At 49.5% G+C, this 22913-nt stretch overlaps 6 protein-coding genes, 1 non-coding gene and 1 pseudogene across 9 annotated transcripts; 6 read left to right on the top strand and 2 right to left on the bottom strand.

The window, feature by feature from the left end:
- Positions 1–278: 278 nt before the first annotated feature.
- On the top strand, positions 279–2482 carry LOC112342376. The gene is made up of 3 exons (XM_024664071.1): positions 279–922; positions 1000–1906; positions 1968–2482. The coding sequence occupies exons 1-3, from the start codon at positions 554–556 to the stop codon at positions 2414–2416; spliced, it is 1725 nt and encodes a 574-aa protein (XP_024519839.1). The 5' UTR covers positions 279–553; the 3' UTR covers positions 2417–2482.
- Positions 2483–2604: 122 nt separating this feature from the next.
- LOC9630784 (protein At-4/1) lies at positions 2605–3895 on the top strand. Its single transcript, XM_024664034.1, has 8 exons — positions 2605–2667; positions 2727–2832; positions 2929–2984; positions 3087–3164; positions 3227–3300; positions 3349–3482; positions 3536–3631; positions 3687–3895. Exons 1-8 carry the CDS (start codon positions 2605–2607, stop codon positions 3815–3817), a joined length of 738 nt encoding a protein of 245 aa, XP_024519802.1. The 3' UTR covers positions 3818–3895.
- A 5-nt stretch (positions 3896–3900) lies between these two features.
- On the top strand, positions 3901–5611 carry LOC9630783 (THO complex subunit 4D). 2 transcript variants are annotated; one of them, XM_002990219.2, is made up of 5 exons: positions 3901–4174; positions 4658–4759; positions 4824–4892; positions 4957–5129; positions 5186–5611. In XM_002990219.2, exons 1-5 carry the CDS (start codon positions 3950–3952, stop codon positions 5394–5396), a joined length of 780 nt encoding a protein of 259 aa, XP_002990265.2. In that variant the 5' UTR covers positions 3901–3949; the 3' UTR covers positions 5397–5611. The 2 variants fall into 2 exon arrangements, with proteins under 2 accessions (XP_002990265.2, XP_024519833.1); XM_024664065.1 differs by having other exon boundaries at positions 3902–4174; positions 5195–5611.
- Positions 5612–9182: 3571 nt separating this feature from the next.
- On the bottom strand, positions 9183–10799 carry LOC112342356 (probable serine/threonine-protein kinase At1g01540). The gene has a single exon (XM_024664033.1). The coding sequence runs from the start codon at positions 10797–10799 to the stop codon at positions 9183–9185; it is 1617 nt and encodes a 538-aa protein (XP_024519801.1).
- Positions 10800–14280: 3481 nt separating this feature from the next.
- Positions 14281–18322, bottom strand: LOC9630782 (coatomer subunit alpha-1). The gene is made up of 3 exons (XM_002990186.2): positions 17998–18322; positions 17446–17940; positions 14281–17375 (listed from the first exon to the last, which is right to left on the bottom strand). Exons 1-3 carry the CDS (start codon positions 18203–18205, stop codon positions 14437–14439), a joined length of 3642 nt encoding a protein of 1213 aa, XP_002990232.1. The 5' UTR covers positions 18206–18322; the 3' UTR covers positions 14281–14436.
- Positions 18323–18815: 493 nt separating this feature from the next.
- On the top strand, positions 18816–20906 carry LOC112342375 (annotated as a pseudogene).
- LOC9630808 (O-succinylhomoserine sulfhydrylase) lies at positions 20808–22491 on the top strand. Of its 2 annotated transcripts, XM_024664066.1 has the most exons (5): positions 20808–20885; positions 20946–21163; positions 21218–21600; positions 21649–21831; positions 21894–22491. In XM_024664066.1, exons 2-5 carry the CDS (start codon positions 20956–20958, stop codon positions 22272–22274), a joined length of 1155 nt encoding a protein of 384 aa, XP_024519834.1. In that variant the 5' UTR covers positions 20808–20885; positions 20946–20955; the 3' UTR covers positions 22275–22491. The 2 variants fall into 2 exon arrangements, with proteins under 2 accessions (XP_024519834.1, XP_002990263.2); XM_002990217.2 differs by having other exon boundaries at positions 20824–21163.
- Positions 22492–22613: 122 nt separating this feature from the next.
- On the top strand, positions 22614–22695 carry TRNAS-AGA. The gene has a single exon. It is a non-coding gene; the product is annotated as a tRNA-Ser (tRNA).
- Positions 22696–22913: the final 218 nt, after the last annotated feature.

The raw sequence follows: 22913 nt of genomic DNA, 5'->3' as shown, positions 1-22913 counted from the left end.
CAATGTTGTATATTAATATTAGTGTGATGGGATTACTCTAATTAAATATTCCATTCATTCACATAAATAAATAAATATATTCACTAAAACGTAACCTTAATCTTAATTAAGTTAAATTATGTTTTGGACAGTTTAGATCAATTCAATATAAAATTCTATCCATTCATCCAGGTTCCGGTTCCAACAACAACCAACACACACACAAATGGGAAGGGTGTGACAGAATATTCCTCCGTCAGTCAGTGATGGGGGGGCCTGGGTACTTTCCTAGTTACTTACCGTCCACAACAGTTCTAGTGTCCCATTCATCAGCTCGATCATGGTCACTGGCAGTCATCGCAGGAGGGATCTAGGGTTTCCAGGGCGACGCGAGGTGGAGCATGGCGTGGATGCGGCGCCGCTGAGGCGCATTCCCCCAGGTACCGCCACAATGCGCCGCCCGCGCCTACCTAGTCGGCCGCGGGATTCCCAGAGCAGGCTAGAAATTTGCTAGATTTCGCCCCGGATTTCATGTCGGTTTGCTGGATTCGAGCGCCTCGTCTCACCATCGGGGATGATATCTTCCTCCTCTCGGGCCACTGTAGTAGAGCAGCAGCAGCAGCAGCAGCAGCAGCACAGGAAGAGGAGCTCCGTGTGTAGCGTCAACACTGAATTCCAGGATGCTCTCATCCCCGACTTAAACATCGCTCACGTCCCTTCTTCCTCGGACGAGGATGCTGTCCCGGCCACTGGTACTCTCACCACCACTACCACTTCTCTTCCTAGAGCTGAAAGTCTAGAAGAACAGGAAGAACAGGATAGAAATCTGGAGCACCAGCGCCCAGCGCTAGCAGTAACAATCACCGAAGCTCCAGCCCCGAGCTGGTTGCCGGAAGGCTGGATTTCCGAGTGTCGGACGCGAGCCGATGGTCACAGAGATAAGGTAGCATTGTTTTGCGTGCTCTTTAGCTTGCTTGGAGTGCTAAAGCTTTTTTTTTTTTGTTCTTTCTTCCATGGCAGTACTACATTGAGTCGTACTCGGGCAGACGCTTCCGTTCCAAAGTCGAGGTATTCAAGTACTTGGAGACGGGGCTCCCGCCTGCGAGGTGGAAGAGGAAAGGGAAGGGTGTAAACACTGCTACCACCTCCACTGCCCTGGGTGACCCCAATGCTCCTCGCTCCTTGGAGCAGCACCGCGAGACACTTGGAGGGCTGTATACGTCGGCCAACAACAACAGCTTCAGCACAGGGGCGGATTTCTTCGTCGCCAAAACTTCGTCTAGCGTTTCGGCCAGCGATACTTTCAATGCCTCGCACGCAAGCTTCGATGGCTTGCGGGGCGTGGCAATGAACGGGATTGCGCCGCCACCTCCGGCTGCTTCATTTTCCCTCCATCGAAGCGGCCTCGACATGGAGCAGCACGCGAAGAAGCCGGTTGTTTTCGACTACTGGACGTCAACTTTAGGTGCTGCTGGTGGTGCTGCTGGTGGATCTGGCGTCGTGACGAGCTTAACTTCTTCGGCGGCGCCGCGTACTTCCTCGACATCGTGGACAGAAAACTACAAAGTCGGGAACACCTTTATAAACGGTATGTCGTCGTCGGTTCCTTCCTTCGTCGGATCCAAGGCCACCACTTCCGATACTCCGCACTGGTTGGACCGGATACTAAACAAGCCTCCTCCGGCAGCAATCTCGCAGCCGGGCTACAGTTTTGGTCTCACCGGAGGCTTCGTCCAGTCCCCGCTCCACTACCTCCAGAACGCGGGTGCTTTTCACAACAACTGGCTCAACCTCAAGCCGCCAACAGCGATCACTCAATCCGACTACGACGTCCCTTGGAAGTCCCGCTCCTGGTTCGACAGAAGAGAGCCCGACAGGCTTGAAAGGCGAGCCACCATAAATCTAAACCAACCCCTCGTCGATCCAGGTACGCTCGCGTTTGTTTTCATAGTTCTCGAGTCTCTTAAGCTTTGTTTTCGTTTCTCCAGACGAGGAAGCCCGCGCGCATTACCCGAGCGAGTACCAAGCAGATCACAGGCACAGGCACGACTACTCGAGCCACGCTACGAGCTCGAGAGCTGCGAGCTCGCTGGAGAACTTATGGAAGAAAGCGGTGCCCATCACTCTGGAGCACAGGGAATACGTTGCGTACTCGAACGGGAGCAGAGCGAGCAAATCCTCGGGAAGCCATCACCAGCAGCAGCAGCAGCATCACCACCACCAGCATCAAACGCAGTCGCAGCAGCAGCAGCAGCCACAGCAGCAGCAGCCGCCGCAGCATCACTCGCAAAAACACGAGGTGGGAGTGAAGAAGAAGATTGATCGGTACCAAGAGAAGAAGAGACTGGAGAGATTAGGAACTAGGCTGTGTGAGCAAGGGCTGGCGAGGCTCGTCCATGAACTCAAGGACCGGCGGCGTGGGATTGACTTGAATTAACCTTCCTCTTAAAGAAAAGAACTTTTTAGAGGAGTAAAATTCTTAATAGAAAACCACCTTTAAGCTTAGGGTTTATAGCTCCTTTAAACTTTATGGTTCTTATTACTTTAACATAAAATTTAGGGTTCTTGTTCTTTAATCCCTTGTAGGGTTTTTGAAATTTTGGCTCCAAATTTAGGTAGGGAAGAATGCTGCCGCCTTCGGAGGAGGACATGGAAGTCCTGGCGCGGGATCTGGCGGCGCTGGAAGAGGTAGAGGATGGATGCGATGCGATCGATCGAGCGATGTTCTTGAGAGATTGTTCGTGCAGGAATTCAGGGACGCCAAATCCGAGGCTGAGTCGCTGAGGGCTCTTCTTGCTGCCGAGACGCAATGCCGCCAGGCCGCCGAGAATCTGTGCGCGTCGCTGGAAGGGGGTAAGATATCTGGAAATCCCTCTTTCGTTCTCGTTTTTAGTTTTTTCTCGAAATTTCCATCTCAATGAACTGGATCTCTTGAAATGCTTGTGGCAGACAAGGCTCGACTGATGAAATCGCAGGAGGAATTTCTGGCACAGACTGTCCAGCAGGTACGATGATTTCTGTTAGTTCTCGATCTTTCTTTTGTCTCGAGACTCTTTTGATGAGGATTTGAACGTTTTTTTTTTTTTTGTTTTGTTTTGTTAAAGCAGCTGGATTACAAGTCGAAGTTTGAAGTCTTGTGGCAAGAAGTTAATCTAAGAAGCGAACAAGACAATGCCATGCAACAGGTTTTTCTCGACTGGATTAAATTCTCGCGACATTCAAACGTTTGTGGGGATACATATGTTAGGAGCACGAACGAGCTGTATCGACTCTTCAGGAAAAATTCCAGACCATGGAAGCCAAACTAAACGCGCGTGTCAGGTATGTTCTCTGGTTTTGCATCTCGTGATCAAACTTTGTTTGCCGCAGCTCCCTGGAAAAGCAGCTTCGCTCAAAAGAGTCGTGTGTGATTCAGCTGGAGCAAGAGATCGCGCAGCTCCACGACAGCATGGACATTCTAAATCAAAACCATGAAGAACGCCGCAAAAGGGATCAAACCGAGTGTAAGTTTACGTTCTTCCAATCCAGGATTGAGGTGTCCTTTCCACTTTCTCAGTCCAGTGTGAGATCACAGCTTTGAAGCTGGAACTCCAAACCGCAAAACAAGCGAATCACAGCTTGAGCGAGCAACTGGAGAAGCAGCAGCAAAATTGTAAGCTCGATTCTCTCGATCTTTTCTCCTGACTTGGATGCGCTTTGATTTGTAGCGCTGTTCGACAAGACGAGGCTAGAAGCCCAGATCCAAGAATTAAGCTCCAACTGGCAAGTGGGAGCTCTCAAACAAAAGCTCATGAAGCTCCGAAAGGAGAACGAAGATCTCAAGCGAAGAAGATTCTAAGGACACGCTTAGAGATTGGATTATAAGAGGAATCGAACCCACGATCTACCCTTATATAGTGAGATCCCCTTTGTCCAAGTTAGGGTTTAAAAGCTTTTTTGGATCCATAGGGTTTTCAGTCCGAGAAGAGAGATGGAGGCACTGGACATGCCGCTCGATTCTCTGGTGAAGAAGAGCAAGATTTCGTCGCGCGGCGGCGGCAGCAGCAGGCTTCGCCGCGGCAGGGGCAGAGGCGGCAAGATCGCTCAGGGTAGAGGCGGAGGCAGCAGCACAGCAGGGACATTTCTGGGTCCAAGATCTTCGGGGCTCTTCCGCAAGGGCTCGCGATACCGCGCCGGCGCGTTCGGCATCACCAAGGCAAGAAAACCGAAACAAACGCAGTGCTTTCATTCTTCTTTCTTCTTTTCCCTCTCAAGGGGTTAGAATAGGTGTAGTTCTTTTGGGACAGGGGGAGCAGTCTTCTTCTTCTTCGGTTCCTTTGTTTTTGCCTTCCCTTCTCGTCGTTCGTGGTGTGTGCTGCCTTTGGAATGACCCTTTTGGGGGGGAGCCAGAAAAAAGGATTGGTTTTGGAGTGTTGGCTGAAAACCCAAGTCAAGGATTTGAGACGGATGGATCTAGAAGGGGCAAACTCGAGACAAAAAAAAAAGTTCTGCCTCGACGCTTCTTCCTTTGCTACTTAGAGTCGATCCTTCAGCTCTACTGCACAGTTACATATGCATTTACCTTTGGCCGGATAGTTGTTTCACTCTGCTGGATGATGGATTTGAGTCAGTCCTCTCTTCGTTTTGCGTGAAAAAGTTTTGCGTTGCTTATATATTGAGGGAAACACTGTATCTACAGTTAAACCGTGGTGGAGTTCCTCCTCTCTGGCAGCAGTTAGACGAAGGTGCCCGGCTTTACGTTTCTAACTTAGACAGCGGGGTCTCGAACGACGACATCAAGGTTCGTGTTCTATTCGACACTCTTGATCCGGGACTGAGGAACTGCGCTCTACTTCTACTGGCAGGAGCTCTTCTCTGAGATTGGCGAGCTCAAGCAATGCTCCATCCACTACGACAAAGTTGGACGCTCAAAGGTCGGCTTTTGCTTTTCACTTTCCTTTTGGTTTAGACATCCCTGACGTGTTTGCGTGGTCACAGGGTACAGCCGAGGTCTACTTTGCGAGAAAGGAGCGAGCCCTGGTGGCGATGAAGCAGTATAACAACGTGCAGCTGGACGGGAAGCCGATGGTGATTGACATGATCGGCGGTGGCGCTCAGCTCACAAATGGCTACGTTGCTCCAGCACCTCGACCGCAGAGGGCGTTCCCAAGGTAGAGCAAACTCGATTCGTTTTTCAATTCTCGAGACAAAGGGCGCTGAGCTTTAGATTGTCCAGTGCGATGGGAGTGGCGGGTGCCCGAGCTGGTAACGCCGGCGCTGTCCGAAGAGCGACAGGCCGGGGTGGAAGAGGCCGAGGTCGCGGCCGGGGCCGAGGCCGCGGCGGTGCTAGTGCCTCTGGCCGGGGGCCGCAAAAGTCTGTGGACGAGCTCAACGCGGAGCTGGAGAAGTATCACTCGCAAGCCATGGATATGTCGTAGTATCAGCGAAGATCACAGGGAAGCTACGTTAAAAGTCATCCATCTCTGAAGAGGTGGAAGCGAGGAAAAAGAAGAAAAAAATGAGAGGGGGTGCTGATTATGGGTGATGATGTATAGGTTTGTAGCAGCCTCGTGTACAAGAAGGGTTTTGCAAAAACCTCAGATGTCCATCAAAACTTATCTATGATTTAAGTTCAATTTGTTGGTAAAGAATTTCATGTTGTACCAAATGCTTCAATATAAAAGAACAAGCTCGGTCTCGTCCGATACACAGGGTGTGTATACTCCGACGTAGGCCTGGCCTTCTAAAGTTGCCTGTATCTTCATGTTCCGAGGGAATATTCCATTTGCTGCCATATGTCAGTATTAGGGTCACGACCATTGGAGAGGGAAGAAGAAGTGAAGTGAAGAAGAATAAAGGAGACAAAGAATTCCTGGACGAAGTGCTCTAGATCATGTGAACAAGCAGTTTCGAGTAAGGAGGGAAGCAAGGGAGTGTTATCAGAATGCACCAGTGAAAACACCCAAGGAACATCTTTAAGGTAAAACTGTGTCCTCACTTACATCCGATGATGGATTGTTTTTCCCTTTCCAATGGTCGTGACCCTAATACTGACGTGGCAGCAAATGGTTCTTTTTTTCATTTACAGTACGATTTCAAGGAGAAACTGGCGCTTGAGCTAGAAGAGGAGAGAAGATCCCAGCTGCATCCTAAAAGGAGAATAAAAGAGCAAGAACAAAATATTGGAAATCTCGAGATGGCCATTCGAAGGCTATGAAGGTGGTTTATCCCCGGTATTTATGTTCTTTGGTTCTGAAATATTTGCTTGCAGGTTACTCATGCTCCCCGGAACAGGTAAGTTTGGAGGCATCTGTTAAGATCATTAATTTATCTGTACTAATGGCTTACCTGCATTTGAGTCTCCTTCGAAAAAAATGGTGATGATCTCTGGGATGTGTAAAGTAAGCCGTGTAGAACCGAGGGAACACAATGCCATAGGCTTTACCCAAAAATGCCATAGAAAATACTTTGGTGCGTAGATTTAGAAGTTGTTTTCGAAATCGTCCAAACGTATCACCTGAAACAAGTATTCACGACCTAAGAACATTAAGAGCGATACATACCAACAACTTTGCTTGCATTAGAGCTGGATCAGTGGGTATCTACAGAAACAGGAAAAAAAATTCAATGAGAAGGCTGGCCAGCTTCAACTGCGCCTCCGGAATCAAGCCAAAAGTACATCGCTCTTGAGGCAAGTTGAAGTGTTCCCTTTGTTTCCTTCTTGAAACATTATACTTTGGGTTCCCTTGTTCGAATCCCTTCAACATAGACTTCCCAGGGGGCGACTCTCTGCTATGGAGGATCCCGTGTGTTTCCATCGGCAGGCGGCGGCGGCGCTGGAGCTTCTGGTGCCGTCAATGTCTTCGTCAATCGGTGCTATCCCGCAGGCAAGCTCAGCGGCCTGATGCTTTCTCTCTCGAGGATTTCCTCTTTGGTTACCATGGCATCATCCTCAATTACGGGCTATAGAGTTGAGTTGACCATGGCTATTGCGGGGAGTTGTCACTCCAAGGTATGTATCTTCGCGTCTTTCTGTTTTCTTCATCTGGAGTTCGCTTTGATTGTTTCAGAAGCAGCGTGTTGCTCTGGTTTGCTCGACCCGTACTTCTGCGATGCGGTCCAGAATTTCTCCGTGTTTGGACGCAACGTTGTGTGCCAGGACTGGTCTGGCATTGTGGCCTTCATGCCGGGTCTCATTCCCGATTCAGTAAGCACTGTCTCAATAGTTCTCGCTCCAGGCCACAGGATTCCGCAGCTTGTGGAGCTGTTGCAGGCCTTCGTGGACGGCCTGGGACTGTTTGAAGTTAAGGTGACTTGCCTCAGCGAGCCAGCGACCTTTCACCCGGAATTGTACTCGGGACTCCAGACAGGATGCAGGAAGTATTGTGCGGGGGCCAGCACGACTTGGAAGCCACACAGAGCGGTTCTTGTAGAGACGGATGTGCTTGTTTCCACACACAAAGTACATATGGAGGCAATATGCTCCATCCTTTGGAGCTGTGACGTGACCTTCGGTATCCACTCGCTAGACGATGTAGAAGATATCGTCACAAGGTTCTGCAAGGGCGAGACGAGCAGGATTGCCAGGCCAGCCTTCACCGTAAGGTCAGTCAAGCACTTCTATGCAGCTGTCAAGAGCGCCAGTGACAAGCTCGCCAAGCTCGGGGAAGTGTGGAAGTTGTTTCGGACCAGGAGCGTCACAGTGACTGTGTACTGCAACTCCGTATCGCAGGTGGAACTGGTTGCTTCTGCGATGGAAAGTGCGGGTTTTGAAGTGGCTGCAGCGCACACTGACATGCCACAGCACTGCATTGAAGACACGAATCGGGCCAGCGTGGTTTGCTTCTAATCACCAACATAATCTACAGTGGAAGGAAGCATGTTATCAACTTTGACATGCCCGAGTCCGCGGATGAGTATTTGGCGAGAGCAGGCGTGCACAGGCTACTTTGGATGAGAAAGGTGGTGAGCATCTGCTCTGAGCTTGAAGTTTGTTTGCTGCGCGAGTTTGAGAGGAGCCTTGGTTTCGAGGTTGATCTCCTGGTTGCAAGAGACCATCGTCTGAATGGAAAGAAGCCACCTCGATGAAAGAGGCAAGAAAAAGAGAAAGTTGGTCACTCTGGTAAGAAATAAAACTAAACATCTGCTGGCAAAGGGTAATCACCGAGCTGTGCTGGAGCAACGCAAGCTCCTGGGCCTCGGCAATGCTGGTCAGCGGCCGCCTCCTCTCCCACTTTCTTGGAAACTTGAGGAGCTGCGGTAAAAAGAGAGTTCAAATGAACACTTCCTCCCCTAGCACGTGCTCACTGCCCGGCCCAAATTTCGCAAAAATATTTCGAAAGGACTCACAATAGAAAATTGATATTTACCGAATTACTCAGCATCCAACGGTGCTAATCCAGATCCGGCAGATCACAAAGTTCAGCAATTTATAATAGTAGATTATGTTAATAATGGAACGACGGTCAACACCAAATCTTGACCGGGTTTCCTTAGAATATTCGCACTTCAAACTATAATCCTGGCCGTATATAAGCCCATGTTGGTTTCCCTCACTAGTTTCAATCTCTCGTTTCCCAGCACAAGGTAAGCAAGCTCATTCTATGATTTAAATAATTTGGGGCTCTTTCTTGGGACTGATCAATGGTGATGGGCAGCCACAAAGTTGTACTCTTGGCTGGGAAGAGGATATCTTCCCTGCTACGAAAGGAAAACTATCAGCAAACCAGGCAGAGCAGCTCTGTTGGATCCGATAGCAACGGCACCGCTGGGAGCAACAAAGGTCTGATCATGAGCAGGATGCTCTGTTTGGCTCCGCTGTTTTTGCTCGCTGCTGGTGGCGAGCAGCCAGTTACCAAAACGAGCTTGATGGAGAGCTGCCGCTTGTGAATTTTTAGAACTTGAGATTTCTCTTCTCGGTGGCATGAAGCGATTCTTGAATCTTGAATCTTCTGCAGTGCGTTGGAGCAATGCGCTGCAGAAAAGTTTCAAGAATCAAGAATCGGTTTGTTTTCTCGTCAGCTAAACAAGAATGGGATTTAAACAATTTTCAAGGTTTAAAAACCAAAAAGTAGAACCTTGAAAGAATATATATAGCATTTCTTGGAATTATTTAAGCTTTCAAGTAATAAGTCTTGTGAATGTCACTTGTAAAATTTGGTGCAATAACTTCGTTTATACCTCCTGACAGCGGGTTTGCACGTTGCCCAACCAAGCTTCTGGAATCACGCGTGGAATCTGTTTAGGTTGACATCGTCAGAGGCATTGCTTGCACTGTGCAAAGAAGACTTCGAATCGTAATCTTCGGGAATCTCAGCTCTTGTAACGACAATGTCTGTGTTTGCTGCAAGCGGTAAATTTGGCAGCTCTGATTCACCACTCAAGATTTGGCAGCACAGCCTCATCGTCGGCCGCTCCTCCGAATGCCAAGAGCAGCATCTTAGGGCCAATTGAATTATTCTCTCAACCTGCTTCATATCAATTCCATCTTGGATCCTTGGATCAACAAGTTCTGCGGGTTGACTCACTGTTCCGGCCCATTCCAAGAGCACCATCTTAGTGTCACCAGCAAACCTGTGGTCGACAGCGCGTCTTCCAGCAACAATTTCGAGTACAAGAATCCCGAAACTGTACACGTCGGATTTTTCAGTGGCTCTTCCACTATAAGCAAGCTCCGGTGAGATATAACCGAATGTTCCCGCCCTGGTCATCGTTTGAGAGCCGATTGTGTGCTGCATCAACCTGGCTAGGCCGAAGTCCCCCACCTTGGCAGTCATTCTTTCATCCAGCAGGACATTTGCCGCTTTGATATCCCTGTGAACAATCCGCTTCTCCAACCCTTCATGCAGGTATCTTAGCGCCTCTGCAACACATCTGATGATATTGAATCTTTGGTTCCAGGATAGCGGATTAGTTGAACCCGAAGCGCTTGTGAAGAGTACCTTGTCTAGGCTTCCTTTGGACATGCATTCGTAGACGAGGAGGAGCTTATCGTGCTCATGGCACCAGCCTTGGAGCGCGACCAGGTTTTGGTGCCTTACCCTGCTGATCATGTTGAGTTCTTCCCGGAACTGCTGCTCAGCCTCATGATCAGGTGAATTGCTTTGAAGGTCTTTGACTGCGACTTCTATCCTTGATGTTGGTGTATTTTGCAGGAACCCCTTGTAGACGGTGCTGGTTCCACCTCTGCCTAGAACTTCCTTGAAGTCAGCTGTTGCAGATCGCAGCTCTTTGAAGGTGCAGTTTATCGGAATGTTGGCAGCTAGCAAAGCCGACCTCTGCAACACCTTCTTCTTCATCAGCTGCCTTCTTCGTGTTCGAAAAATCAAAAGTGCTGCTCCAGCAATCACAAATGGGCCTGCAATCGCCAAGAAGTATAAATTCAGGTCTTTTGAAGCAGAGGCAGCACCAGCAGTTGAGAATGACCAAGACGAAACTGTGACTATGTCGTTTGTTTCAAGAGCTTGCAACCCCTGGAAGAAGTAGCCACCAGTGATAGAACAACTGAAATCGGTGATTGATGTGCTTGGTCGAGAGTTGGTATTCTCTGCAACATAAACACGGACGGAGTGTGGAGCTCCATGAAGATGATATTCCACCCATGCGTTGACAGTGGCATTCGTGGAGAAACGGAAGTTGGATTTAGATGAAGATGCATTGCAGCCATGAACAGAAACCCAATGATCTGCAAAACTGAAAGCCACTTGGAGTGGATCGCATGGGTACAGGGGATCAGCATAACAAACTGGGTAGTTCGGCGATGTCCCCGCCACTAGGAATACAAGCCTGCCTGTATCACTATGAGTCCGGAAGACGAAGCTGGCATCAAATAACAACGGCATGCGGGAGACAGATAAAGCATAGAAGGCTTGGCTGAAATTTGAGGCCGGAAATGTGATCTCGAAAATATTGATCGGAGGTGCCAGGGAAACGGAAGCTCAGGCATTGAGCTTTTGCAAAGGATTGAAGCAGAAGAACCAGAACAAGAAAAAACACCATGGATGAATGAATGAGCGGCTTCTCTCTACAACTCCGTGTCTTAATACTTGAGAGGTGTGTACTTCCGTGTTCTTTCAAAATAATGTTGTTTTTCCTTTGAGTAGAATGAGTTAGAGTGTGCGCAAAAACGTTGTCCCCACAGACACCATTTTGTATGATTTTGTGCTCGTAACATTTTTTTTGCCACAAGATCTCTTGCTTGGTCAGCATAGTTGAGTCAAAGCAGGTTGGTCAATATATTGATCTTTCAACTGCTTCAACGTGCATCAGTTTCAAAATTTGACAAATCTTCGATCCCTTCCTTCGCGAACATTAAGCAACACTTGTCATCGGATCCGTCCACGCCAAGGCAGTGACGTTTTCCGAGGAATTTAGGACGCTTACGAAAATGAGATGCTATGAGCCCGCTTCCGCCATTCCCGAAGTTGATCTTCTAACATTGGCAAAGATTCAAACAAGGCATATGCAAAAACACCACGTTCCACAGAAGGCTATCTTGCTTTGGGATCCTTTCAAAAACCTTCTTGATATTGTTTTGCCACGCATGTTATACATATGACTTATCAAATTTTAGAATGCAATGCTGCACCATAAGATCTCCAGAAGCAGTTCCTCGCATCGGTTCAAATTCCCTCTCTGGGCAAACTTGTGGCATCAGGGCAGACTGATCGCAGTTCTCCAAGAGATCAGCTGCCAGTTCCGCTCTCAACCCTCCCTGCAGAGCGAGCACAAAAGAGACGAGATGCAATCGTCATTCATACTTTTGCCGTTTTCGTAATTCTCACCAGGTCCAGCCCAATCTTTCTCACTCTGTTTCCTTTTGCTAGTCCTCGAGCTAGAGCGCTTCTACTCCTCGGCCTCCTGGTACTTCTTCCTGCTCCACTAGCACCCCTTTTCCACTCTGGGAAAACAAGCGATTTCAGTGTGGTATTTCCACGGTGTTTCCCTCCCGAGAACGCTTCGAGAAGATTGCAAGGGCCTCGTTCTATGGCGTCTCGAATGCGAGGTAAACAAGAAAAAAAAACAGGTTAGTAGTGCATACATCCCCGTGCTCATCGCCTGCGCTGCTGCCACCTGAGCTATATCAGTTTTCTTGCGCATGCATCTCCTGTTCGCAATCAAACAACAACTTTGTGACACTGGCGACTCATGATCGTGGAAGCAAAGAGTTTACAAGCAGTCAAGCTTCAAGGTTGGCTTGTCTGCTTGTAAAATCTTTTTTTTCTTTGAAATAGATCCTTTCTCGGGTAATGATGAAGATATTCTCCCGGCCGTGAGCTGATTTCTCTTTTCCAATGCATGTAGAAGTGTCAAGAATCAAGAATCGCTTCATTTTCAGATTCTGGGTCCCATGATTCTCTGAGCTGGTTGCGAGCATCGCGGCCATCGCCCGATGATTTGTGATCAAACGCTAATTCTCCCATGGCTTAATTAGCTACAGACGATCCTTGAGTAATCATTCTGTTGGTAATGGAGCTAGTGTTTAGAAACCATTCCAGATGTGCCAGCTCCAGCTCGGAAGGACGCGGATAAGAACACACAAACTATTCAGAGCTCTTCTCCCCGTCTTACAAGCAAACGAAAACAATGTCTAATCGCGCAGGCCGAAAAAGCTTCACTTGGCATCCTTTAGGGCAAGAAACATTTCATCGTAGAATTCGCCGATTTTACGTTCGATTTGAACAGCACGCGACGGCCCCTCAGGTGAAGTTCGGACTCTTGCCGATCAAGCTTGACGTCGTCCACCTTTGCGGACGATCACGGAAGAGCCCATTGAATTTCCCTTCGGTGGTGAGCGTTGCTCTCTCGACGTGGAGGCGGCAGCACTCGGTAGCGCAAACGGGCAATATCTTCGCCTTCGCGGTGGTGAGAAGCCGGAAATGCGGGGGTGAGAAGCAAGGCTCCACCGCGCTACAGGGTCACCCACCTCGGCCCAGGGCCGCCGTTCTGCTGGATGAGTCGACGGAGCCGAGGAGAGTGACGCTGGAGGCACACTTGTCAGCCGGCTTTTGCCCACAACCTCGCGAACAGAAAGTCAAATTTCAGATCTGAGCCGTCCGTTAGTAACACAAAACCCAGATCTTAGCCGTCCGTTTGAAGATCTTCTGCGACGATCAAGAATTCAAACTCCTCTTGGCTACAATGCCGGCCCGGTTGCATTGGTTTTGTGCCACTCCATTATGTAGTCGCCGGTGGAAGGATAAAGCTTAGCCTCGACTCCTGGAATATCCAAGATCCCTCTCTATCTAGTGGCTCTCACTCCCTCTTGCGAGTAGTGCTCGCAACCATTTCAGGTAAGTCACTACGTAGTGCTCATTCTAGCTCTCCTTTTGGGATTGATTGTGTGGCCATTGTTTCTCTCGTGCACAGATCGATGTGAGTGCTTTAAGCACCACTGCCACTCGGGCAAGCTTTTGACCCATCAGTTTCAGTCCACAAGCATCTCCTCTTCGCAGTCGTAACCACAACGTTGTGGTTACGGCTGCGAAGAGGACGGACTGAAACTGATCGAACCAGCTCTACTGGGTCAGGTGGCAGCGCTAGTGGGGGAGTTGGAAGGGTGATAAGCAGGATCTTCTACTTTATCCCACCGCTTGTCCTGGTAGCGGTGGGGATAGCTGCTGTTGTAGACTTGGCCGTCTGGGTTTGCGCAAACCCAGCATGCTGCCCTTGGGTTGGCTGCTCCCAAAGGCCAACCCAGTGGCAGCAAATCCAAACGGCCAAGTCTACAGCGTCATAGATTTCCTGGCTCCTTGTCTTTGCTTTCCCTTTGAAATAGATCTTGAGATTCCTCTTCTCCTTTAGGGGTACTGATGAAGCAGAATAATGTAGTCGCTTCCGGCGAGGAACCGATTGGTGGGCTCTTTTCTCTTTGCAGCGCGTCCCGAAGTGCAAGAATCATTTGGGCGTTTTAGAGACCCATTTCTATCTCATGATTCATTGCATTTAGAAAGCAGCAGCTCGGAAGAAGCACAAAAGAAAGAAAAGATTCATCCAAGCTTTTCTATTCACATCAGTGACTCGTTTGGCTCGCAGATCCGGTGATGGCCTCGATCATGGGTTCCTTTCTGTTGGTACTGGAGCTAGTGTTTAGAAACTCTCTGAGCTCTCCAGATCGCTAATCTCTTCCTTGATCATATGGCAGAAACGCCCCTCTTGCAAAAACCTCACATGTTCAATCGCAGGATCCAAAAGGCTAAAGACTTGACAAACACTGGCTCTAGACTTCTCTGGAGATTTCAGCCTCGATCCTGATCTCCATGCCCTTCCCACAACAATTGCTCACTATTCTCCCATATCGCTGTGCCTTGAGGAAAAATTACATATATGACTATTCTTTCGAGCTTTGTTCCATATCTCATCGGCTCTAACTACATATGGAATAGGAACCTAAACCCTAGACACTAAACCCGGATATTATTTATAAACCCTATAATTATGTTTCGCGCTCTTTTTCTTTTAAAAACGTTAGTTGATTGATCACCGCGATTGAGTCGGGCAACACACAAGCCCGGAAGCGTCAGCATCCACCACCGCCAAGTCGCAAACGCTGCAAATCCTGCCCGCCACCTCGGGGACGAACCGAGCAGCGCAGTAGGGGCACGACACCGACCTGCTGCCCGCGTAGATGGGCGTAAACGTTGCTCCACACACCACGAACGGGTTCCTGCCGTCGTAGTTCATCCTCTTCTCGTCGCGGGGGTTCCTCTCGCACGCCTGGAGGAGCTGCCGCGCCTTGGCGATGCTGGCCTGGTTTGGATTCATGTCGAGCAATCGCCTCGCGAGCTGCGCCGCCGTGGCGAAGTTCCCGCACCGATACGAGGCCGCCATAGCCGACTGTAAGCCGAGCCGGACGTGCGAAGGCTGGATGTCGCAGTGAGGGAAGTACGCCGCGAGCTCGGCCTGGCGGACGGGCTCGTCCCTGAGATCCTTGCGCTTGAGCTCCATCTTGAGCGCCAGGACGTACTCCTTGCTCTTGCCGATCAGGTCCTTGACGTCGTCCACCTCTTTGCGGCTGTCCACGACAATCACCGGGACGGTGTGAAGGATGGCGAGGAAGAGGCGGAGAGCTTCAGTGAATTTGCCTTCGGTGGTGAGCTTGTAGGCCTGCTTGGCTCGGTCCTCCAGCTGGGAGAGCTTGTAGATCAGCGCTGGCCCGTTGCGGACGTTTGGAGGCGGCGAGTCCGACCAGCCTCTCTCGAGGCCATACGTCAGGGACTCCACCGGCTTGAAGGCCCCAAGCGAGCTCTGGCTCGCGAGGTGGAGGTCGCAAAACACCAGTTGCAGCGGCGCGAAGTTTTTGATCCCGAGTTGCCGATTGAGGAGGCGCATTGCACTGTCGAAGGCTCCAGCGGCCACGTGATCGGCAGCCAAGGAGGACCTTTGCGTCCAGAGTTGAGTGACCGGAGCTCCTGGAGTTACACCAGCGAAGAAGCTGGACGTTGTAGCGTTTTGGCTCTGCACCACCTCCGGCGGAAGTTCCAGGTCTTCCAGCTCCCAGCCTCCCTCTTCTTCGCCCTCCTCAGCTCCAGCTCCGGCTCTTTGAATCTCCTCGATCTCTTCCATTTCGCCAGTTCTTTGAGACTCTCCGCCTGGTATGATGACGAGTTCTTCACCCCATTCATCCGGAGCGTTTTCTTCCTCTTGGTCCACTACCCCAGGCTCGGCAAAGCCGCCTTCGAAAAAGCCTCTGCTGATCAAGAGCAGCGGCCAGTTGCTGTCCCGGAGAATTGGAGATGGCGGCACTAGCAACTTCGACTTCTCAAGCTTAGGAATCTGTGGCACCTTGTCACCCAGCTCTGTAGCCAGACGCTCCGCCACCTCAACAAGCCCATGAACAGCCGCAGTTGCGTATGCAAGAGGAACGTGTCCCGTTTTCTCAAGTAACTTGACCCGCTCTTCGACGTCACCCAGGTATAAGGCGTTGTGAAAGCATCCCATCACGTCGTTTCTCGTCTCTGCGATCTTCAGCATCCTCGACAGCTTGTCCAAATTCCCGGTTATCAGGTAGAGGAACGACAGCCTCTCAAAGTTCCTTGTTCGCTGATATGCGTACTCCACAATCTCGTGGTTGCCCTGCCTTAAAGCTTCCACCCCCAGCCTGTACCAGTAATCCTTCTCGTCAATCTCTTTTGCTGAAGCAACTGCGACTTCGATGTTGCCACACTCGATGGCCAGATTGAACTTGGTCCTCTCGTCCTTCACGAAATGCAGGGCTACCTCGGGGAATCCCTTCTGCTGCAGATATGAGATGATCGCCTGTCCACAAAGTCGAGAGCTCCTGATCATTTCCAAAACTCGATCGTATCGTTCCTGGAGCAGCGCCAGCTTAAACGTGAACTCCGTCGTGTCAATGGTGATGGTCTTAACTTTCCCCTCCCTGTCCAGGAAATAGACTTTGTCGCCGGCCACCCGAGTTATGTAGATTGGAACGTCCAGAGTCGAGATGGTGCCGTTATCTCCATTTGGAAGACAGTACTTGATGTGGTTCAGAGTCGTGTAGAAGAGCACCCCTTTGTCATCCCATGCAGCACTCTTGATACGGATAGTCTCGTGAACGCTGCACTTGAGAGCCAGCGTCTTCGTCGTCATGACGACGCTATGCTTGCTCACCAGAGCCACGGCCTCCATGTCCAGTGACCAAACCACGTACTTCACTTGGGGGCTGTGAATCTCTCCCAAAACCGCCTTCTGTTGGAGGTCAAACAAGATCATCTTGTCGTCTGAGCGACAGAGAAGAGTTCCCGTCCCCGCATAGAAGATGGCATCAACTGTCGCAGATGGAGCCTCGACTCTCTTGGAGACCTCGTTCCTGAGATTCTTGACTAGAATCAAGCCGTGCGCCTTGTCCAGAACAGCAAAGCGGTTGCGGGCCACGAAAACGGCCGACGACCCGCTGCCTTTCTTCGGTTCCAAAGTGTCGTTTCTGATGCTGTCCCTTGGGATGATGTAAAGCTCGTACGTACCGTTGTCAACGTCCGAGCATAAAAGAACGGCGTTCTCAGCTGGATTGTAAGACAACGTTCTAGGCGCCTGATTCAGCCCCGCTCTTCGAATGTTTATCAGTGATGTGTCCTCCGAAGTGGCAAAGTCGTAAGTCCTCAAACTCTTTTCTTTGACGTAATACAGCACCCCTGCACTGATTGTATAAGCCGGCCTCTCCCTTTCGAGCTTGAAGACTATAATTCCACTGTCATGCCCTGCCGCAAGAAGGTTCATCTCGGGGTGGCCACAGATAACCCAGAAACGGTCGTGGTCCCTCCTGAAAGTTTGCACGGCCGAACGCTTGGACAAGTCCCAGACTCGAATAGTTTTGTCCTCCGAGTTAGAGACGATGATGTCCTGGCGAGCGTGGAACAGGACACAGGAAACGTTGTTGGTGTGACCGCGCAAAGTATCAACCTCCCAAGCCTTTGTGTCTATAGAACCAATGCAAGCGTTTAGAAACTAGACAGCATGACAAGAAAAAAAAAAAAGAAGTTCACATACCATTTATCCTCCACAGCTTAACTTGTCGATCGTCAGCGCCAGAGACAATGAGCGGCAAGCTCGGATGAAAAGCAGCCCAGTTGACACCCCTGTCATGTCCCTCGAGAACATACTTGACCACCACATCACCGCCGCCAAAAAGATCGCTGTTCATCTGCGTGAGCATCAGAAGATCCTCGGCTGGAGAGACCGTCTTCTTCCTGAGAGAGCTGATATCCCACACACGAACAGTCTGATCCAGCGATGCCGACACCACGAGATCGTCCTTGACGTGAAACGAAGCACACATGACGTAGTGATTGTGTCCCGTGAGCACGGAAACGCACGTCCGCGACTGCCAGTTCCAAATCCTGATGGTTTGATCGTCGCTGGCACTCACGATCCAGGGATACTCCTGATGGAACTGAACAGTCCGGATGTAATCCAAATGCCCCAGCAGCGTGAACAGGCACCTTCTCGCCTTGTAGTTCCAGACCTTGATCTTGTAGTCATCGCCTGGACAAGATCAATCGAAATATTGATCAAAGACGCGAATGCTGGTTCGTGGTTTACCTCCCGAGACGAAAAGAGGCTGAGAGCTGTGGAAATGAACGCCGCGAACCGGGCCGTCGTGCTCGTCGAAGCGATCTATGAGAGATCCCATCCGGTAATCCCACAGATGAATGACGCCGGTGTGGAGACTGGCCAAGATCCATGGCCGCTTGGGATGGAAGCTCAGGCCCTTGACGCGATTGCTCTTCGTCTCGAACGTCGTCAGCATCTTGGATCTAGCTCGCGCCGCGCTAGCCTCGCAGCACTAACCTGAAAGGACGAATCGCTCCCCCGATCGATCGGAGCTCTCGGCGGTGCCGTGGGATCGCGCACAAATGACGCAGTAGGGTTAGCATCCAGCCGCTTGTTTCTAGCGCAATCGGACGGTCAGAGATCCGCGCTATGGCGCGTTGCGAATATTCGGATTCCCTTCTATCATAATTATTTTGCAACGATCAAACTCCTTGTCTACAAGGTTTCTGGCGTTAATTACCTCCCTAGTCATGGAGCCGACTCTACCCCATCGCGCAAACGTATAGTACGCAATTCGATCATCAGACTCTTCAGAAAAAGAAAGGGGCGAGATTAGTCAGTGCATAGAAAAATCAAGAGACTACCTAAGCGTAGTACTTGTTGTTGTTGCTGGAAATGTTGGTCTTTGCATCGTAGATGGTATCTCCCTGTTCAAGGATTTACACAAATCATTCATGAAATAACTTGGAGAGAGCTTACAATTTCTAGGACATGACCATGGTCTAAAACCTTATGAAAGATAAACCCTAAAATTTGAAAACTATTCTAGTATATTCGAGCTTTACACGGGTTTTAGGGCTCTTTGGTGTGGATGAGCGATGGCAGAATGCCGGCTCCGGGATGGGATCCACATTGATGAGGAGGAGCAGAGAAATGGGGGGCGAATTTCCGCTTGTGCCGCCGCGAGAGGAAGAAGCTCTCGCTCTTCGCCAGGTCGGAGCACTACGGTATCGTCGTCTGTGACTGATAGTAGTGAGGATTCCAGCGATCGATTTGTGATTCGCAACAATCGAGAGGTAAGAAACTGTGATAGATTTCTTCTTTCTAGTCGATGATTGTTGGGACTTGCCGCGTGTAGATTTATCAAGAGAATGCGTTTCTCGTGGGAGTCGACCATCGCGCATTGTTTGGAGCTCGAGCAGCTTGCCGACACAGCCGGACTGGCCGACATATCAAAAGTACGTGTCAAGTTTTCAAGCTTATAGCTTTTGCGAAGCTTTTTTGCTTTATTACCTATAGATTGTCCAAATCCGAGAACATACATGGCGTCTGGGAAAGTTGCGGAGGTGAAGACCGCTCTCCAGGCTCTCGACGTTGAGACGGGTGACCTTGGATGACGAAATATCGCCGGGGTAAGAATGGCAAGAACTTTAGGAACTCTCCATGACAACGTCTTCCAATTGCTCATTGGCTTCCATTCCAGGTTAGAAAAGGCATTTGGTGATCATGTTCACACAGCTCTGATTCTTGACATCTTTAGCCAGAGAGCAGCGACGCGTGAAAGTGGCTTTGCAGGTAGCTGTTATTGTAGTTTAACAGGATTTTGTGCTGTAACTTTTTTTATCTTTTTCAAGATAAAACTGCTTATTCTTCAAAGGTAGAGTGAGTACCAGCTGCCGCGATCGACAAAACTTTGGACTCCCCTTGAAAGACAAGCAGGAGGTATGGTGAATGGTATGGGAGAGAAGCAGATCGAACTTGATAAACGTATCCTTAGAACAAAGGTTGATTTCGCACACTGAAACTGAAGTTTGTGGCTTTTTACGATTGCCGAGCTGAGGAAGAATCTCGAGTCGGTACGTGACCACAGGCAACAGTATAGAAACCGGAGAGCATCGGTTCCTATCCCTGTTATTTCTCTGGTACATATCTCTTGGCTCTTTTCTTGTAAGCTCATTAGAGATTCCACAGGTTGGCTATACAAATGCTGGCAAGAGCACACTTTTGAACAAGCTTAGTAATGCTGGTGTTCTAGCAGAAGATAAACTGTTTGCCACACTAGATCCTATTACGAGACGTGTACAGGTGAGCCTCATGTAGGCATTGTTCTGTTGTTGATGTTGTATCCTTTTCAGCTCCCGAATGAAAATGAAGGTTTGTTTACAGATGCTGTGGGTTTTATTTAAAAGCTTCCGACACAACTTGTAAGTTCATGACGTTTGAGCTTGCGTTCTTAACTTTGTTTGTAGGTTGCCTTCGTGCAATCAGCGATTTGCCTTTGATCCTACATGTTGTACATAGAAGGTTAGCCTTCATCTTTTGTTTGCTGTGTGTTTTGATTTGCGTTTGTTACAGTCATCCAATGGCGCCTGAACAAACAGAAGCTGTTGACGAAGTTCTTGCTGACTACTTTCAGTGTGGAATAAGGTAATCCTGTACATGTCTGCAAAGTTACTGATCGCGTTTACTTTTGTGTAAGATTGACAAAGCTGAGGACCCAGATACCTTGAGAGCGGAAGCCAAACAACAAGGTGCAATCTGCGTGTCAGCCTTAACCGGAGAAGGCATTCAAGAATTTTTTGACGCTGTGGAAACAAAACTCAAGGTTTACAAATCATATGAAACACAGAGAACTCAAAAATATTTTTGCAGGATTTACTTGTGCGAGTGGAAACCATTGTCCCATATAGCAAGGCGTGGACATGATCCACAGGCGTGGTGTTGTGGAACATGAGGCAGTCTTCTGTTTCGCTGGGAATTAATCAAAACTTTCTGGTTTTACAGGAGTATACAGATTCAGGAACACTAGTGAGAGCTCATGTTCCTCTTGCACTGTCCAAACTGCTGCTCGAGCACCGTGATCGGGTCCTTTTGTGTAGTTTCGAGTGAAGTGTCTAATATGTACAGATACTTCAAACTTTACATTTTAAATCCAGGTGAACTTCAATTTGGCATTACATGCAGCAAGAGCTTACCCTTGATTCCTTCTTTCGCAGAGCTCTTGGGATGGATTTCGAAGTCGCTACTCTTTGCTGCCATTCAGGAAAGCCGCTTGCCAAAGGCAGTGCCAAGCAGGTGCTGTGCCTGGCTTCTGCAAATAAGTTTGACAAATTTTCCGACTACGCTGAAGCTGCTCACGTCTATAGGAGGTATGGTTCTCCAAACACCAAGGAGCTAGGAGACGCTATTGCTCTGCTGGAAGGCGGTGAATCAGGTAGATTTTCCATTTCAGTGAATTACATTGTCTAATGCTTGGGTCTTCGAGCAGGCCTTGCTTGCTCGTCGGGAATGGGAGCTATTCTCGCAGCCTTGCTTGCAGTGTGCAAGAGAGGGGACGTTTTGGTCGCTCCGCGTGATCCATACGGAGGAACTTACGACTTGTTAGTCAATGACTTTGACAGGTTTGGCATCTCCGTACGTCTGGAAGACGTTCTAGATCTTGTGAGACTCGACGCAACTCTCTCTGAGCTCTACGCTGCTGCTACGGCCGGCGTCAGTGGCCGCATTGCAGTGTTTGTGGAGACGTTCTCAAATCCGCTGGTTAAAGTTGCGGACATTCCAGCGATTTCAAAGTTGTGCAAGAAATATGGATGCGTTCTTATCGTGGACAATACCTTTGGTACTCCCGTCCAGCTCAAGCCGCTAAAGCAGGTTGTCTCTTGATTACTGTCAAAGTTCTGAGTTCTTTTGTTTTTGTAGGGAGCGGATATGGTTGTACACTCTGCGACCAAGTTTCTGGGAGGTCACAATGATGCTATGGCTGGAGCACTCGTTGGATCATCCGAGTACGTGACAAGTGCCGCAGGAATCGTAGCTCGCTGGGGTCTAGCCGCCTCACCATTCGATTCATGGCTCGTACTGCGAGGAATTCAAACTCTGAAAGTAAGTGAGAGACTCCACTTTTATCCAACTAGCCTCGTGTTTTCTCACTCTGGACTTCACAGGTCCGAATCCAGCGACAGTGGCAGTCAGCTAGCATTCTTTCTCAGCGGCTTTCAGCTCATCCGCTCCCTCTTCGAGTTCACGCGGCACAAGGCTGCTCGATCGTCGCGCTCGAAGTTCCAAACGGACTTGATGGAGCCGCAGCAGCAATAGACGCATTCCAGATGATAACGCTGTGTCCCAGCCTCGGAGGCGTCACCACCACCGTCTCCCACTCGGCAAGCTCCTCGCATTCCTTCCTCCCTCGCGACCAGCGGATTGCTCTGGGAATCACAGATGGACTCCTCAGAATCTCTGTCGGCCTGGAGCACGTCGACGATATCTGGGCCGACTTGGAACGCGGCATCTTCGCCGCCGCCGCCACCTCTCATCCTGGGCGCTGAAAGGACCTCGAGCTTGTTATCTTCAACAGCCGTCACAAGCATGCCCTTATAGGAGTCGAGATCAGATGCTGGACATTCATTACAACGGAGAAGATCTCAAGTCATTAGGCTGTGCGTTAGTTGACTTAAGTTTTCGGCCACTTCACAAAGGCCATACAAGAGCTTTGCAAATTCCAAAGTTATGTCTCAACCTGCTGAAACACAGTCACCTTCATTACTCAAGTTGTTGCTTTCTTGTGAAAACTGGTGCTGATATCACCTAAGCCTCTTTGGACTTCAATTTTGTTTGCACTCGAGAGGAAACGCTAACGAGGCTCGTCACAACACATAATCAATAACGTGGACGTGCCGGAGTGGTTATCGGGCATGACTAGAAATCATGTGGGCTTCACCCGCGCAGGTTCGAATCCTGCCGTCCACGAGTTTCAGGAACGTGCAGTATGAGTATCTCCATGAAACTTTCTTCTTCTTCTCCAGTTCCTCGTAGGCTCCACAGCCTTGAGCGTCATGAGCAAGAACACCTTCAAAGGTCACCTTGCTCAAAGCAAAGATCTTGTTGAAAATTAAGTTAAGAGTGTTGTAAGTTAGTCAAGCTAGGGGTTAAACTGATCTCAGTTGGTGAGATATGTGATCTTTGCA

The sequence above is a fragment of the Selaginella moellendorffii genome, unplaced genomic scaffold (genome assembly GCF_000143415.4).
Source record: "Selaginella moellendorffii unplaced genomic scaffold, v1.0 SELMOscaffold_106, whole genome shotgun sequence".
NCBI lineage: Eukaryota > Viridiplantae > Streptophyta > Lycopodiopsida > Selaginellales > Selaginellaceae > Selaginella > Selaginella moellendorffii.
The sequence above is the reverse complement of the archived record's forward strand: the minus strand, read 5'-3'. Positions and strand labels throughout refer to the sequence as shown.

Bases quoted from the DNA above. Each gene is read 5' to 3' on its own strand.
- LOC112342376 (XM_024664071.1), top strand. From the start codon at position 554: ATGATATCTTCCTCCTCTCGGGCCACTGTAGTAGAGCAGCAGCAGCAG. The intron at 923-999 runs GTAGCATTGTTT...CTTCCATGGCAG, and splicing joins CCGATGGTCACAGAGATAAG to TACTACATTGAGTCGTACTC. The intron at 1,907-1,967 runs GTACGCTCGCGT...TCGTTTCTCCAG, and splicing joins CCAACCCCTCGTCGATCCAG to ACGAGGAAGCCCGCGCGCAT.
- LOC9630784 (XM_024664034.1), top strand. From the start codon at position 2,605: ATGCTGCCGCCTTCGGAGGAGGACATGGAAGTCCTGGCGCGGGATCTG. The intron at 2,985-3,086 runs GTACGATGATTT...TTGTTAAAGCAG, and splicing joins TGGCACAGACTGTCCAGCAG to CTGGATTACAAGTCGAAGTT. The intron at 3,483-3,535 runs GTAAGTTTACGT...CCACTTTCTCAG, and splicing joins CAAAAGGGATCAAACCGAGT to TCCAGTGTGAGATCACAGCT.
- LOC9630783 (XM_002990219.2), top strand. From the start codon at position 3,950: ATGGAGGCACTGGACATGCCGCTCGATTCTCTGGTGAAGAAGAGCAAG. The intron at 4,893-4,956 runs GTCGGCTTTTGC...GCGTGGTCACAG, and splicing joins ACAAAGTTGGACGCTCAAAG to GGTACAGCCGAGGTCTACTT. The intron at 5,130-5,185 runs GTAGAGCAAACT...GCTGAGCTTTAG, and splicing joins CCGCAGAGGGCGTTCCCAAG to ATTGTCCAGTGCGATGGGAG.
- LOC112342356 (XM_024664033.1), bottom strand. From the start codon at position 10,799: ATGCCGTTGTTATTTGATGCCAGCTTCGTCTTCCGGACTCATAGTGAT.
- LOC9630782 (XM_002990186.2), bottom strand. From the start codon at position 18,205: ATGCTGACGACGTTCGAGACGAAGAGCAATCGCGTCAAGGGCCTGAGC. The intron at 17,941-17,997 runs GTAAACCACGAA...GATCTTGTCCAG, and splicing joins GCCTCTTTTCGTCTCGGGAG to GCGATGACTACAAGATCAAG. The intron at 17,376-17,445 runs GTATGTGAACTT...TTGGTTCTATAG, and splicing joins TAAGCTGTGGAGGATAAATG to ACACAAAGGCTTGGGAGGTT.
- LOC9630808 (XM_002990217.2), top strand. From the start codon at position 20,908: ATGCAGCAAGAGCTTACCCTTGATTCCTTCTTTCGCAGAGCTCTTGGG. The intron at 21,164-21,217 runs GTAGATTTTCCA...GTCTTCGAGCAG, and splicing joins GCTGGAAGGCGGTGAATCAG to GCCTTGCTTGCTCGTCGGGA. The intron at 21,601-21,648 runs GTTGTCTCTTGA...TTGTTTTTGTAG, and splicing joins AGCTCAAGCCGCTAAAGCAG to GGAGCGGATATGGTTGTACA.